This window comes from Entamoeba dispar, genomic scaffold (genome assembly GCF_000209125.1).
Source record: "Entamoeba dispar SAW760 scf_1105229461121 genomic scaffold, whole genome shotgun sequence".
NCBI classification, from domain to species: domain Eukaryota; phylum Evosea; order Mastigamoebida; family Endamoebidae; genus Entamoeba; species Entamoeba dispar.
The window spans coordinates 1-9,874 of record NW_001854534.1 but is presented as its reverse complement, the minus strand read 5'-3'; the positions used below and the strand labels follow the sequence as shown (position 1 = coordinate 9,874).

The 9,874-nt window shown below is 24.9% G+C and overlaps 9 protein-coding genes across 9 annotated transcripts, besides 25 other annotated features; 6 read left to right on the top strand and 3 right to left on the bottom strand.

Annotated features, from left to right (window-relative positions):
• Window positions 1-98: 98 nt before the first annotated feature.
• Window positions 99-273: a microsatellite.
• A 9-nt stretch (window positions 274-282) lies between these two features.
• Window positions 283-654: a repeat region.
• Window positions 655-814: a microsatellite.
• Window positions 789-970: a microsatellite.
• Window positions 868-1,023: a microsatellite.
• Window positions 1,024-1,115: 92 nt separating this feature from the next.
• Window positions 1,116-1,213: a microsatellite.
• Window positions 1,214-1,239: 26 nt separating this feature from the next.
• Window positions 1,240-1,381: a microsatellite.
• Window positions 1,251-1,436: a microsatellite.
• Window positions 1,437-1,467: 31 nt separating this feature from the next.
• Window positions 1,468-1,642: a microsatellite.
• Window positions 1,553-1,739: a microsatellite.
• Window positions 1,671-1,817: a microsatellite.
• Window positions 1,747-1,879: a microsatellite.
• Window positions 1,880-2,010: 131 nt separating this feature from the next.
• Window positions 2,011-2,148: a sequence feature (AT_rich).
• Window positions 2,149-2,157: 9 nt separating this feature from the next.
• Window positions 2,158-2,312: a microsatellite.
• Window positions 2,313-2,530: 218 nt separating this feature from the next.
• Window positions 2,531-2,563: a microsatellite.
• Window positions 2,564-2,835: 272 nt separating this feature from the next.
• Window positions 2,836-3,147, top strand: EDI_274970 (uncharacterized protein; the record flags this gene model as incomplete). Its single annotated transcript, XM_001738157.1, has 1 exon — window positions 2,836-3,147. One exon carries the CDS (start codon window positions 2,836-2,838, stop codon window positions 3,145-3,147), a length of 312 nt encoding a protein of 103 aa, XP_001738209.1.
• Window positions 2,982-3,051: a microsatellite.
• Window positions 3,125-3,168: a sequence feature (AT_rich).
• A 129-nt stretch (window positions 3,169-3,297) lies between these two features.
• Window positions 3,298-3,666, top strand: EDI_274960 (uncharacterized protein; the record flags this gene model as incomplete). Its single annotated transcript, XM_001738156.1, has 1 exon — window positions 3,298-3,666. One exon carries the CDS (start codon window positions 3,298-3,300, stop codon window positions 3,664-3,666), a length of 369 nt encoding a protein of 122 aa, XP_001738208.1.
• Window positions 3,580-3,636: a microsatellite.
• Window positions 3,656-3,708: a sequence feature (AT_rich).
• Window positions 3,709-3,785: 77 nt separating this feature from the next.
• Window positions 3,786-4,088, bottom strand: EDI_274950 (uncharacterized protein; the record flags this gene model as incomplete). Its single annotated transcript, XM_001738155.1, has 1 exon — window positions 3,786-4,088. The coding sequence occupies one exon, from the start codon at window positions 4,086-4,088 to the stop codon at window positions 3,786-3,788; it is 303 nt and encodes a 100-aa protein (XP_001738207.1).
• Window positions 4,089-4,168: 80 nt separating this feature from the next.
• Window positions 4,169-4,203: a sequence feature (AT_rich).
• An 82-nt stretch (window positions 4,204-4,285) lies between these two features.
• Window positions 4,286-4,651, top strand: EDI_274940 (uncharacterized protein; the record flags this gene model as incomplete). Its single annotated transcript, XM_001738154.1, has 1 exon — window positions 4,286-4,651. One exon carries the CDS (start codon window positions 4,286-4,288, stop codon window positions 4,649-4,651), a length of 366 nt encoding a protein of 121 aa, XP_001738206.1.
• Window positions 4,649-4,723: a sequence feature (AT_rich).
• Window positions 4,724-5,229: 506 nt separating this feature from the next.
• EDI_274930 (uncharacterized protein) lies at window positions 5,230-6,696 on the top strand (the record flags this gene model as incomplete). The annotated part of the gene is made up of 1 exon (XM_001738153.1): window positions 5,230-6,696. One exon carries the CDS (start codon window positions 5,230-5,232, stop codon window positions 6,694-6,696), a length of 1,467 nt encoding a protein of 488 aa, XP_001738205.1.
• Window positions 6,687-6,736: a sequence feature (AT_rich).
• A 610-nt stretch (window positions 6,737-7,346) lies between these two features.
• Window positions 7,347-7,658, top strand: EDI_274920 (uncharacterized protein; the record flags this gene model as incomplete). The annotated part of the gene is made up of 1 exon (XM_001738152.1): window positions 7,347-7,658. One exon carries the CDS (start codon window positions 7,347-7,349, stop codon window positions 7,656-7,658), a length of 312 nt encoding a protein of 103 aa, XP_001738204.1.
• Window positions 7,553-7,648: a microsatellite.
• Window positions 7,651-7,683: a sequence feature (AT_rich).
• On the bottom strand, window positions 7,661-8,197 carry EDI_274910 (uncharacterized protein; the record flags this gene model as incomplete). The annotated part of the gene is made up of 1 exon (XM_001738151.1): window positions 7,661-8,197. One exon carries the CDS (start codon window positions 8,195-8,197, stop codon window positions 7,661-7,663), a length of 537 nt encoding a protein of 178 aa, XP_001738203.1.
• A 3-nt stretch (window positions 8,198-8,200) lies between these two features.
• Window positions 8,201-8,229: a sequence feature (AT_rich).
• On the bottom strand, window positions 8,225-8,689 carry EDI_274900 (uncharacterized protein; the record flags this gene model as incomplete). The annotated part of the gene is made up of 1 exon (XM_001738150.1): window positions 8,225-8,689. One exon carries the CDS (start codon window positions 8,687-8,689, stop codon window positions 8,225-8,227), a length of 465 nt encoding a protein of 154 aa, XP_001738202.1.
• Window positions 8,690-8,731: 42 nt separating this feature from the next.
• Window positions 8,732-9,850, top strand: EDI_274890 (uncharacterized protein; the record flags this gene model as incomplete). Its single annotated transcript, XM_001738149.1, has 1 exon — window positions 8,732-9,850. The coding sequence occupies one exon, from the start codon at window positions 8,732-8,734 to the stop codon at window positions 9,848-9,850; it is 1,119 nt and encodes a 372-aa protein (XP_001738201.1).
• Window positions 9,851-9,874: the final 24 nt, after the last annotated feature.

The following is a 9,874-nucleotide window of genomic DNA, read 5'->3' as shown; positions in this document are numbered from 1 at the left end:
TTTTATTATATTTTTATACACAGTTGAAAGTTTATAATTTGTGATAAATAGATTTTCTTGTATCATTGTATGATATCATATATTTTATTATCTAGACCTTCTTTCAATGTATTTTCTTTTATTTTTTTTTCACTTTCTACAAATTTATTGTAATTTTTGTAAGTGATTTTTATTCTTCTTTATTTTCTGATATTGTGTTTTCTATCATTTCTTCTTTTTATTTATTTCTTTATTATAATTTCTCTATTTCATTTATTATTTTCTTATACTTCAAGATCCTTTCTATTGTTGTATATCATAATATTAATTGAGTATATTTGAATAAAAGAAATGATATAAAGAAATGAAGAATATGATAATGAAAATAGAAAAAAATAAAAGATATTAAAATAATTGCAGTAGTAATTTCAATAAATTAATTAGTAAATTTTGAAATTATTAAATTAATTAAAGAAATAAAAAATGAAATTGATAATATAAAAGAAGTTAAAAACATTGTAATTAAAAACAAGATTGATGTCATGGAACAATATTTCTACAACAACCAAATATATTTTGTAGAATTACATGATGAAGATTCATTGACAGGATTAGTCTCACATAATTCAGGAATAATAGTCACAAGTTTTATTAATACTTAATTAATTGCTTTTTATTTTATTATTTTCTTAATTATTTCTTTAACTTCTTCTTCTTTGATTTTTATTTTATCTTTATTCATTTATAATCTTATATATTTTCTAATATATATTTTCTTTATTTATATTATTTACAGCTAATTCTTGTAATTATTTCATCATTTTTTTATTAATTTTATAGATTTTTATTATTTTTATCATATTTTTCATTTCATCTTTGTGTTTAGAATATTTATTTTCTTTTGTATATTCATATATTTTCTTTTCTTTTTCTTTATTATTTATCATTTTATCATCATTTTTATATTCTTATTTTATTATTTTTCTATTTTAAATATATATAAAGAATTTTATTATTTTGTTTTATTATTTTTCATTTGTTAATAATCATCACTCAGTGTAATTCTGATTAGTTTCTTTACTTTTGTATCATTTTCTTTCTCAGTATAGTTTTACTCTCTGAAATTGATGCTCACATTTTTTTTTCTTATTCTTTTTCTATTATTTTATTTAAATTTCTTTTTAAATTTCTTTTTCTTATTTCTTCTATTTCTTCTTCATTAATATCTTTTTTTCAAATGTATTATTTTTTGAATAACAATATATCTATACTTATTATATTTTTTTTTCTTATTCTTAAGATTTATATATATTAATTATTTTTTTCCTTGTTTTGTACTATCATATTTATATTCTCCTTTATTTATGTTTTCTTCTTTATTAATTGTTTCTATTTCTGTTTTAAATTAATTAAATTCTGCATATATTATTTTGACAATCTCTTTTATTATTTCTATTATTTCTCTTATACTTTTTATTCATTTGACCCTTTCTATTTTTTGTTTTATTGTTACTTTCCTTTCTATATTCTTAACTATTTCATCTTTTCTTCTTCATTTCATCTTTTTTTCCTATATTTCTTTCTCTATTATTTGTCTTTATTTGTTTCTCATATTTTCTTTCTTATTTTTTTATTTTCTTCTATCATTATTTATCATTATTTTATTACTTAATTATTTAACATTTTATACTTCTTTATATTTATAATTCTTTCTTCTTTGATTATTATTTTCTTTCTTATATTCTTTTTCTACTAATTCAATACCTTTTTTCTTTCTTTTCATTCTATTATATATTATTATCTTTTTGTATATTCTTTTTCGTTTCTTTTATTTCTGTAATACCTTTTCTAATTCTTTTATTCATTATGTTTTATATTACTAATTCATTTTTATTATTTTGATATTCATTATCCGTATATTTTTGATAATTTTATGGTGCCTTAATCATCTTAGGTTATGAATCTTATGATAATATAAAAGAAATAACATATTATTGATGTAATTGTACAAAATGAAAATATAACAAACAGATATTTAAATAAATTAATAAATACGAATATTACAATAGAAATTAATGAATATAAAGATAAGTAGAAATTATTTAAGTTATGATATCTTGTTGATTTAATTAAAAATTATCAATAAGAAAACTAAAATAAATAAAAAATGATTTAGATATAACAATAATGATATTACAAATTAGACAAATGAAATTATGTATTAATTATATAATAATTTGAATTATAATGATATAAAATCACAATATAGTACATTGATAAAAGACTCTGATAATATAGAGAGTGATGATGAAATTAATAATAATTATAATAATGTAACATCTCAAAAACAATAAGAACATTGATAAACAAATAAATACCATATTAGATTATTTTTAATGTTTCTATCAAACTCTACTTTTAATAATAAAACGTATTATATAATACATGTATATATTTTATTATGTTTTGGTGACAATACAATTATATAAATGATATTCTACCAGAGTTTTAAAAATAAATACAAAAATTGATAGTTTAATAAGAAATGTAAAATAATAATAATAATAATAATATAATGTTAATAGAAAGTGTAATAGAGATATAGATTCATTAGTTGATATTATATACTATGTATAATGATATATATTAGTATAAGTTGTGATTGCCACGTCAACAGTCACATTCTCTTTTCCAATATAATTATTGTCACAATTATACTAGTCACACGACGCGAAGCGTCGTATGCGCCCGTAGGGCGCATTGTGACTAGTATAATTGTGAGACAATAAGAATATATACAAATGCCACGTCATCATACAGTCACAATTTATACTAATATATATCATTATAAATGGTATGTATGATATTAATGATCCCCTCTTTGTTATTAATGAATCTATATCCTTTATTACACTTTATATTCTCTTTATTACACTTCTATATCTCTTATTAACATTTCTATATCTCTTATTAACATTTCTATATCTCTTATTAATCTATCCTTCTATTTATTTCTATTCCCTTCTTCTTTTATACTTATTATATCTTTTCTTTTCTTCTTCCATTCTTCTCAAATTGATAATATTTTTTATGTTATTTTTAACAAATTCTATTTATAGTAATGATATGACATTTGGACTTTTTGATTTTTTTATTAACATTTTTTGATTAAAATTTTTTGTAAAAAATCGGGAAACTTCAACCTGACGAGATCTTGAGTGGAATAATTTCAAGTTAATAGTAAAACAAATAATTTAACAATAAACTATACTAATATTTAATTACCCTACAATCTGGATATGCTCATTAGATCTTACAATGTACGGTACATCAGCTAATAATGTTAGACACCTATTTAATGATTCTGAAGAAGAAACTGAACTTGATTATAGGACTATTACTATTACAGATTTTACTCAGTTACTACAAAGTATAGAAGATATTAGTATTACTGCTTATACACTATCAGAAGGAGTTAAGATGTCTTTTGAAAAGACACCTCTCAATATGCTCAACCATGTAATAAATACGCATATTGAAGTAATAAATGAATTAGGAAAAAAGATTAAGTTGTTTAAGAAGAAGAACCAACTTATACTTGAAGAGTTAAAAGAGGAAAAGAAACAGAAAGAAGAAAAAATTAAAGAAGAGACAAAACCTCAGAGGAGGAAAACAGAATTATTATAATTCAATTAATTGATTAATTTATTTATGTTTGTTTTATTTTTAGAAAATGTCATTCGTTTTTTGTTATTGATTTCTAAAAATAAACAAATTTGTTATTTAAACACGTAGATAAAAAGCATTCAATTAAAGTGCTCAATGTCTGGTTGATAATAACCAGTGCGGATTTGGTTGAGCAAATAGACCAAAGGTTTGGAGTCAAGCAAATTAGACTCGATATCCTTAATAAGGAAGTCGAGCCACATAAGTAAGTACTTGGTTGGTCGAAGATTATACTCATGGTCCCAAATACGGAACCAATAGACCAAACCATAAAGTACAATCTCAGCAGTTTCATCGGTGGCTCGACTAAGCTGCTGTCTAACTTCTCTAGCAACAGCACTGAGAAGAATAGAAAGGTTTAATTTAGGTTGACTGTACTCCATTAAATGCTGATAACATTGTTAGCGGCGTTTAAATAACAAATTAGCATGTCTGTATGAGGCAGAGGAATTGTCTGTTATACTATAATTATAATAAAAGTATAATAAGATAAAAATAGAATTGTCTGTTTTGTCTCTTTTATCTGTGATTGTCTGTCTGAATGCCTGCTACATCTAAATATTTAAACAGATGAGACAAGATGGACTACACCATGGACGCAGAAGATAAAGTTCTAGTTACCAAGTTTGAAGATATAAATGTAAATGATTTGAATAATTTCTTTCAAGACATGTTTAGCTTGAAAGATTTATGTGATGACTTTGTAGAACTATTTAAGAAAGAGGAAAGATATTATACCAATGAAGAGAAGTATAATGAAATTCTAGATGAAGAAGTTGAAGTGCTAAATTATATCCATCAATTATCTGAAGAAATAAGAGAAGGATACGAAGAAGTAATAGCAGCGTTTTATAGTAGAAGAATAGAAAGAAAGAAAGAGAGATTAATGAAAGCTTTTAAAGAGGTTGAAAAGAAACCAAAACACCCCAAAGAAGAAGACAAGTAATTAAAAATAATTAAATTCTTTTTAATAAGTATTTTGTTTAATTAAAAATTAAATAAAATAGAATAAAAAAATGAATTAGTCATCCAAGTCATTAACAAAATTGAAATTCTCTAATAATTCTAATAACCCACCTAGTTTATTAAATCGTTGTTCTTTTTTGCAAGAATCAACGAAACCTGTAATATAAAAGAAGAGAACATCACTATAATTATAGTGAGTCTCCTCGAATCTCCTCATAAAATAAAGAATGGAGTATATTAAACATTTTGAGTCCAAATCCAAATCTTTATTATCGAGGAGACCTTTGCTAGTTTCGTCGATGTCTTGCAAGATACTCGACAAAAGAGGGAACATGAAATGAAATAAAAAGTACCAAACTCTAAATAACCTATAAAACGTGTAACCAACACATAAACAGACACTCAAACAGACAGTTCTAAATTTGGTTTACTATATCTTTACTATATTCATAATTTGATATGCAATTTTATAACCTCAAAAAGATACACACAAACAATAAACAGACAAATACATACAATAAAAACAACTCATAATTTTAAACGAAGCAACAAGAACACATGTCCAAAGGAAAGTACTACGAATTTAACTCGAGTTATGGTTTTGCTACTATTAACTACGACCAAAACCATAAAATCTTGACATTAAACGAAATAAAAAATGCCTTGCAAACTTGGACATCAACCAAAACCAAGCCATCGAAAATTGAATATTTAGCCGTCAGCACTGTAACCAAAGGAGATAACAAACACGCGCACGTGTTTTTTAAACTAGATGAAACCGCACACTCTCGAAAAAGACCATTAATAAATGTAAACAACACAACATATTCTGTATTCTTCACAGCAGTAACTGAACATCCAGAATTCGATGGATCATTTATGAATATAATTAGATATTTAGAGAGACAAGCAAAGAAGCACGGAGAAGAAGCTAAATTTGAAGAATTTGGCAAAAGACCCAACACAAAAGGAAGAATTGGAGGCAATGAAATTATGAAAGCCTTGAATATTCCAACTCTTAAAGAAGCCAGTGCCTATTTACAAGATTCATCTCCCATGTGGTGGCTAAACAATGGAAAGAAATTCAGAGATGCATGGAGAGAGAAACACGCTAACGATAAAACAGAACGTATTAAAATTAAATTATTTCCTTGGGACGAAAATAATTCATTAGTAAAAAATGCGAGAGCTTGGCTAAAGATAGTAAAATCGGGGAAAGTAAAAAGAACCAAATTACTTGTGTTGTTGGGAGAAACAAGAATAGGAAAAAGTGAGTTCATAAACGATCTCTTAAAAGATACCAAGGTACAAGAATTTCGAGGAAGAGTAATGTTTGATGGAAAAGACTCGCTCGCTAAATATGAAGTAAGACTATTTGATGATGCTAATCTAGCTGCAATGGATTGGTTCGAATTTAAAGCAATAGTTAGTACAAATGGAGAAAAAATTACAATGAATGTAAAATATGACCATGCTGATGTAATAAGTCTTCCAACCATTGTAGTATTAAATACTGAGAACTGGAACTTAATGAAAGAAATAGCTAAAGAAAGAGGAGATGCTAAATGGTTAGAAGAGAATGCCACTGTATTGTTTTCAAAAGACAAGCTATATAAACAACCAGAAAGAAGAAAGAAAAGTATAGAAGAACTAAAACAAATCTACGGTGATTTAGATCCAGATATATTAAGTATGTATAGCCAAGCCGATGATGAAGAAGTAGATAATGAAGAAGAATATCTCAATTCAAGTGATTCTATAGAAGAAGCGAGATTATTATTAGAACAAGAACAGCCAGTAATAGATGAAGAACCAACAAAAAGAATAGCAGTAGACGACCATGAAATATACAAAAAATTCTTTGATGTAAGTAAGAATATAATCAGTCAACAAGGAAAAAATAAATACATTACGACACAAAGTGGGAAAAAGATAAAGATTGCTAGTAGAGATAACAGTGAAGAAGAAGAAAGTGAAGATGATCCTGAAGAATTAGCTAGTAGATGGACAGGTGGAAATTTTTAATTAATTCTTTTTATGGTTTATCTTTTATTTTTTATAATTAGATATTGGTAAATACCAAATAGATTGAAAAGAAAATAAACAAATTGATGAAGGTACTATTCTACTAACAGTGTTTGATAGAAATAATGAAGTTATTAAAGATAAAATATAAAACAAAAAAAAGAATTAAACATCATAATACTCTTCATAATAATAACTAGGATAGTCATCAAGGTTAGTTACAGTCACAATACTACTATTAGGAATAGAAGTTAGATGAAGCCACGTTGCTAAACCAAATAGATAAAGTTGGATAAAAATTACGAAAGATAATGACAGACATTCATAAACATCAAAAACATCCTCTAATACCATCAGAGCCCAAAGGATACCAAATGAAAGACTCAAAAAATGAAGAAATGAAAAGGGACCAGAATAGAGATAAAACTGCCACATTAGATTTACAAATAAACAAATGTTCAAACATTTCAGACTAACATCAAGAAGATTCATTAAATTAATGACCATTTAAAGATCACTACACATCATTATATATTTGTAATTACGTCATAAAGTTATAAAATAGAATCAAAAAGAGATAAAAAATAGAGACCCTAAAAGAGATAAATTATATATTTAAACATCACTATCAATCTCATTAATCATTTGACATGAATACTATAAAGGATATCATTGGTGATTATGCCCTTGGAAAATACAAGAATATGACTATTGATGAACTAATAGATTGTATGCAACAATTAATTTATATTATTGATGAAGAAACTACTCCAGAAGAGAAATTAGCATTGAAAAAACCATATTGGAGTCTTGTATATAGAATAGCTAATGGAAAAGGTTTAATGTGGGATTTACCAAGAAAGAAGAAAGAAGAAAAAACAGAAGAAGAAAATAAAACATATAGAAAATTAATAAGAGATAAAAAAACAGAAGAAAGTAAACCAGAGAAAAATGATAATTAAATTTATTTATTAAATTTATTTATTTGTGTTGTATAATAATGTTTTGTTTTACCTTCTGGCATAGAATAAATTATACTTTGTAAATTTTTAGCAGTACGTGAATCATTACCAATTATACTTTCTTGTAACATTTTTTGATGTAATGATGAATTTTTAGAAGGATTATCAAGTGATTGTGTTGTTATTCCATTTATTGTTTGATTTGAATTAATATTATTTTCAACATATGGATTATTTCCTTTTATAACATAATCAACAAGATTATCTTTATAATTTGTTATTACTTCTTTAGCTGATTTTCCATCTGCAATATCATTTAAAAATTGTCCTCTTACATATTGATTATTAGCACCACGATCATATAATCCTGTTATAATACTTCCACCTGGTAACATTCCTAATATTGGTTTAGCAACAGGAGATACTTTATACATTGCATTTCCTATCCATTTATATACTTTTCCTCCTATTCCTGCTATTTTCTTTCCAATATTTTTTACTCTTTTTTTATTCCTTTTTAGTACACCAAATCTTGTCATATCAAATAATAAAAAATAGTTAATTAATTATAGATAATCATCAATACTATCATTATCAGAATATTCATCTATATTTGTATTATTACCATTAAGTGGATTAGCAAAAAGTGCAGGTATAGATTTATTAGATTGTTGTATTCCATTATTTGTTTTTCTAATATGTTCTGGTACTTGATTTATTATTTTACTTGCTGTTTTAGTAATATCATTTGGTATTTCATTTTTAACTTGATTTAAATATCTTTTAGTTGCTCCAACAACATTTTCACCTGATGCTATTCTATTTAATACTTCACTTGTTGGTTCTGCTATTTTACTAATTACTTCTGTACCTTTTTTAATTATTTCACCACCTGGAATAAAATCTGATGCTATAGAAATAAGTGGTTTTGCTTTTTCTATCATATTTCCACCTAATTTAGCACCAACTGCTAATGCAGCTGCTAATTTCTTTAATCCTTCTTTGAATCTTTTCCAATTACCAAACTTCATAAATGAAATAAAAGATTGAACTAATAAATCAAAATAAACAGAATGAACTATAACGTTATTAAAGCATTAGATCAAGAAGAAACAGGTGACCTTATTAAATACTTTAATTATACAGATGGAATACTTGAAGCTAATTCAGGTGTTCATGATAATAAATGTTTATCAATTGATTCATCTGATCCACCATGTCCTGTACAAAAAGGAATGTATACTAAAGTAAAATTAACAGATGAATCAATTCAAATTACAAATATAGATAAATCATCTATTACAGCATTAGTTAGAATTCAAATTAAACCAACAGAACAATTTTGGACACAAATAAGTGATACACAAGAAGGAGATATTTCAGCATTTCAAACAGGAAGATTAACAGCAATAGAATATTTTGTAGGATTAAAATCATCAACACATTTATTTGATGCATATAGAGTATATTCAAGAAATAAGAAAACAGCATGTGAACAAACAGAAGCATTATATGAAAATGCAGCTATTAGAATGTTAAAAGCACAAGAAGAATTAGATTATAAACCAGGAATTTATACACAATGGGAATCAGCATATAATCATGAAGATAATGTATGTGGATGTTATTTTAATCTTCAAGAAATTATTAAATCACCAAACAATACAATTGAAAAAGAATTTGAAGTAATTATTCCAATAGATGATTTATTACCATTTGCTGCCATGAAAATGTTTCCTAATGCATTATTTGGAAATTTAACACTTGAAGTTAAAATGGCAATTCAACAAAATTTTGTTATTTGTCAATGTAATCAAGGTGTTATTGCAAATAAAATTACCAAACAAATAAATTCACCAGTTAAAGGAAATTCATTAGTAGTTACAATTGGACTTGATCAAATGAAAGAACGTGATTATTATGGTGTATTAAATAGTAATCATGAAAATTGTTCATTTACACAAATTGGAGATACATTTATTACATCAATAATGTCATTACAGAAAGATAATAATCACGAATTAGGTGTTCTCACACCAAAAAATATCAAAAGTTGTTTTACTATCACAGATGGAAGTTTAAGATATTGTAGAACAAATATTAATGGATTTAATATTAAAGATAGTATATTAAATGAATTAATAACAAAATATTCATCAAAAGAATTAATTATTCCTTCTCAAATATGTTGATTATCAAGCATTTCACAAAAACCA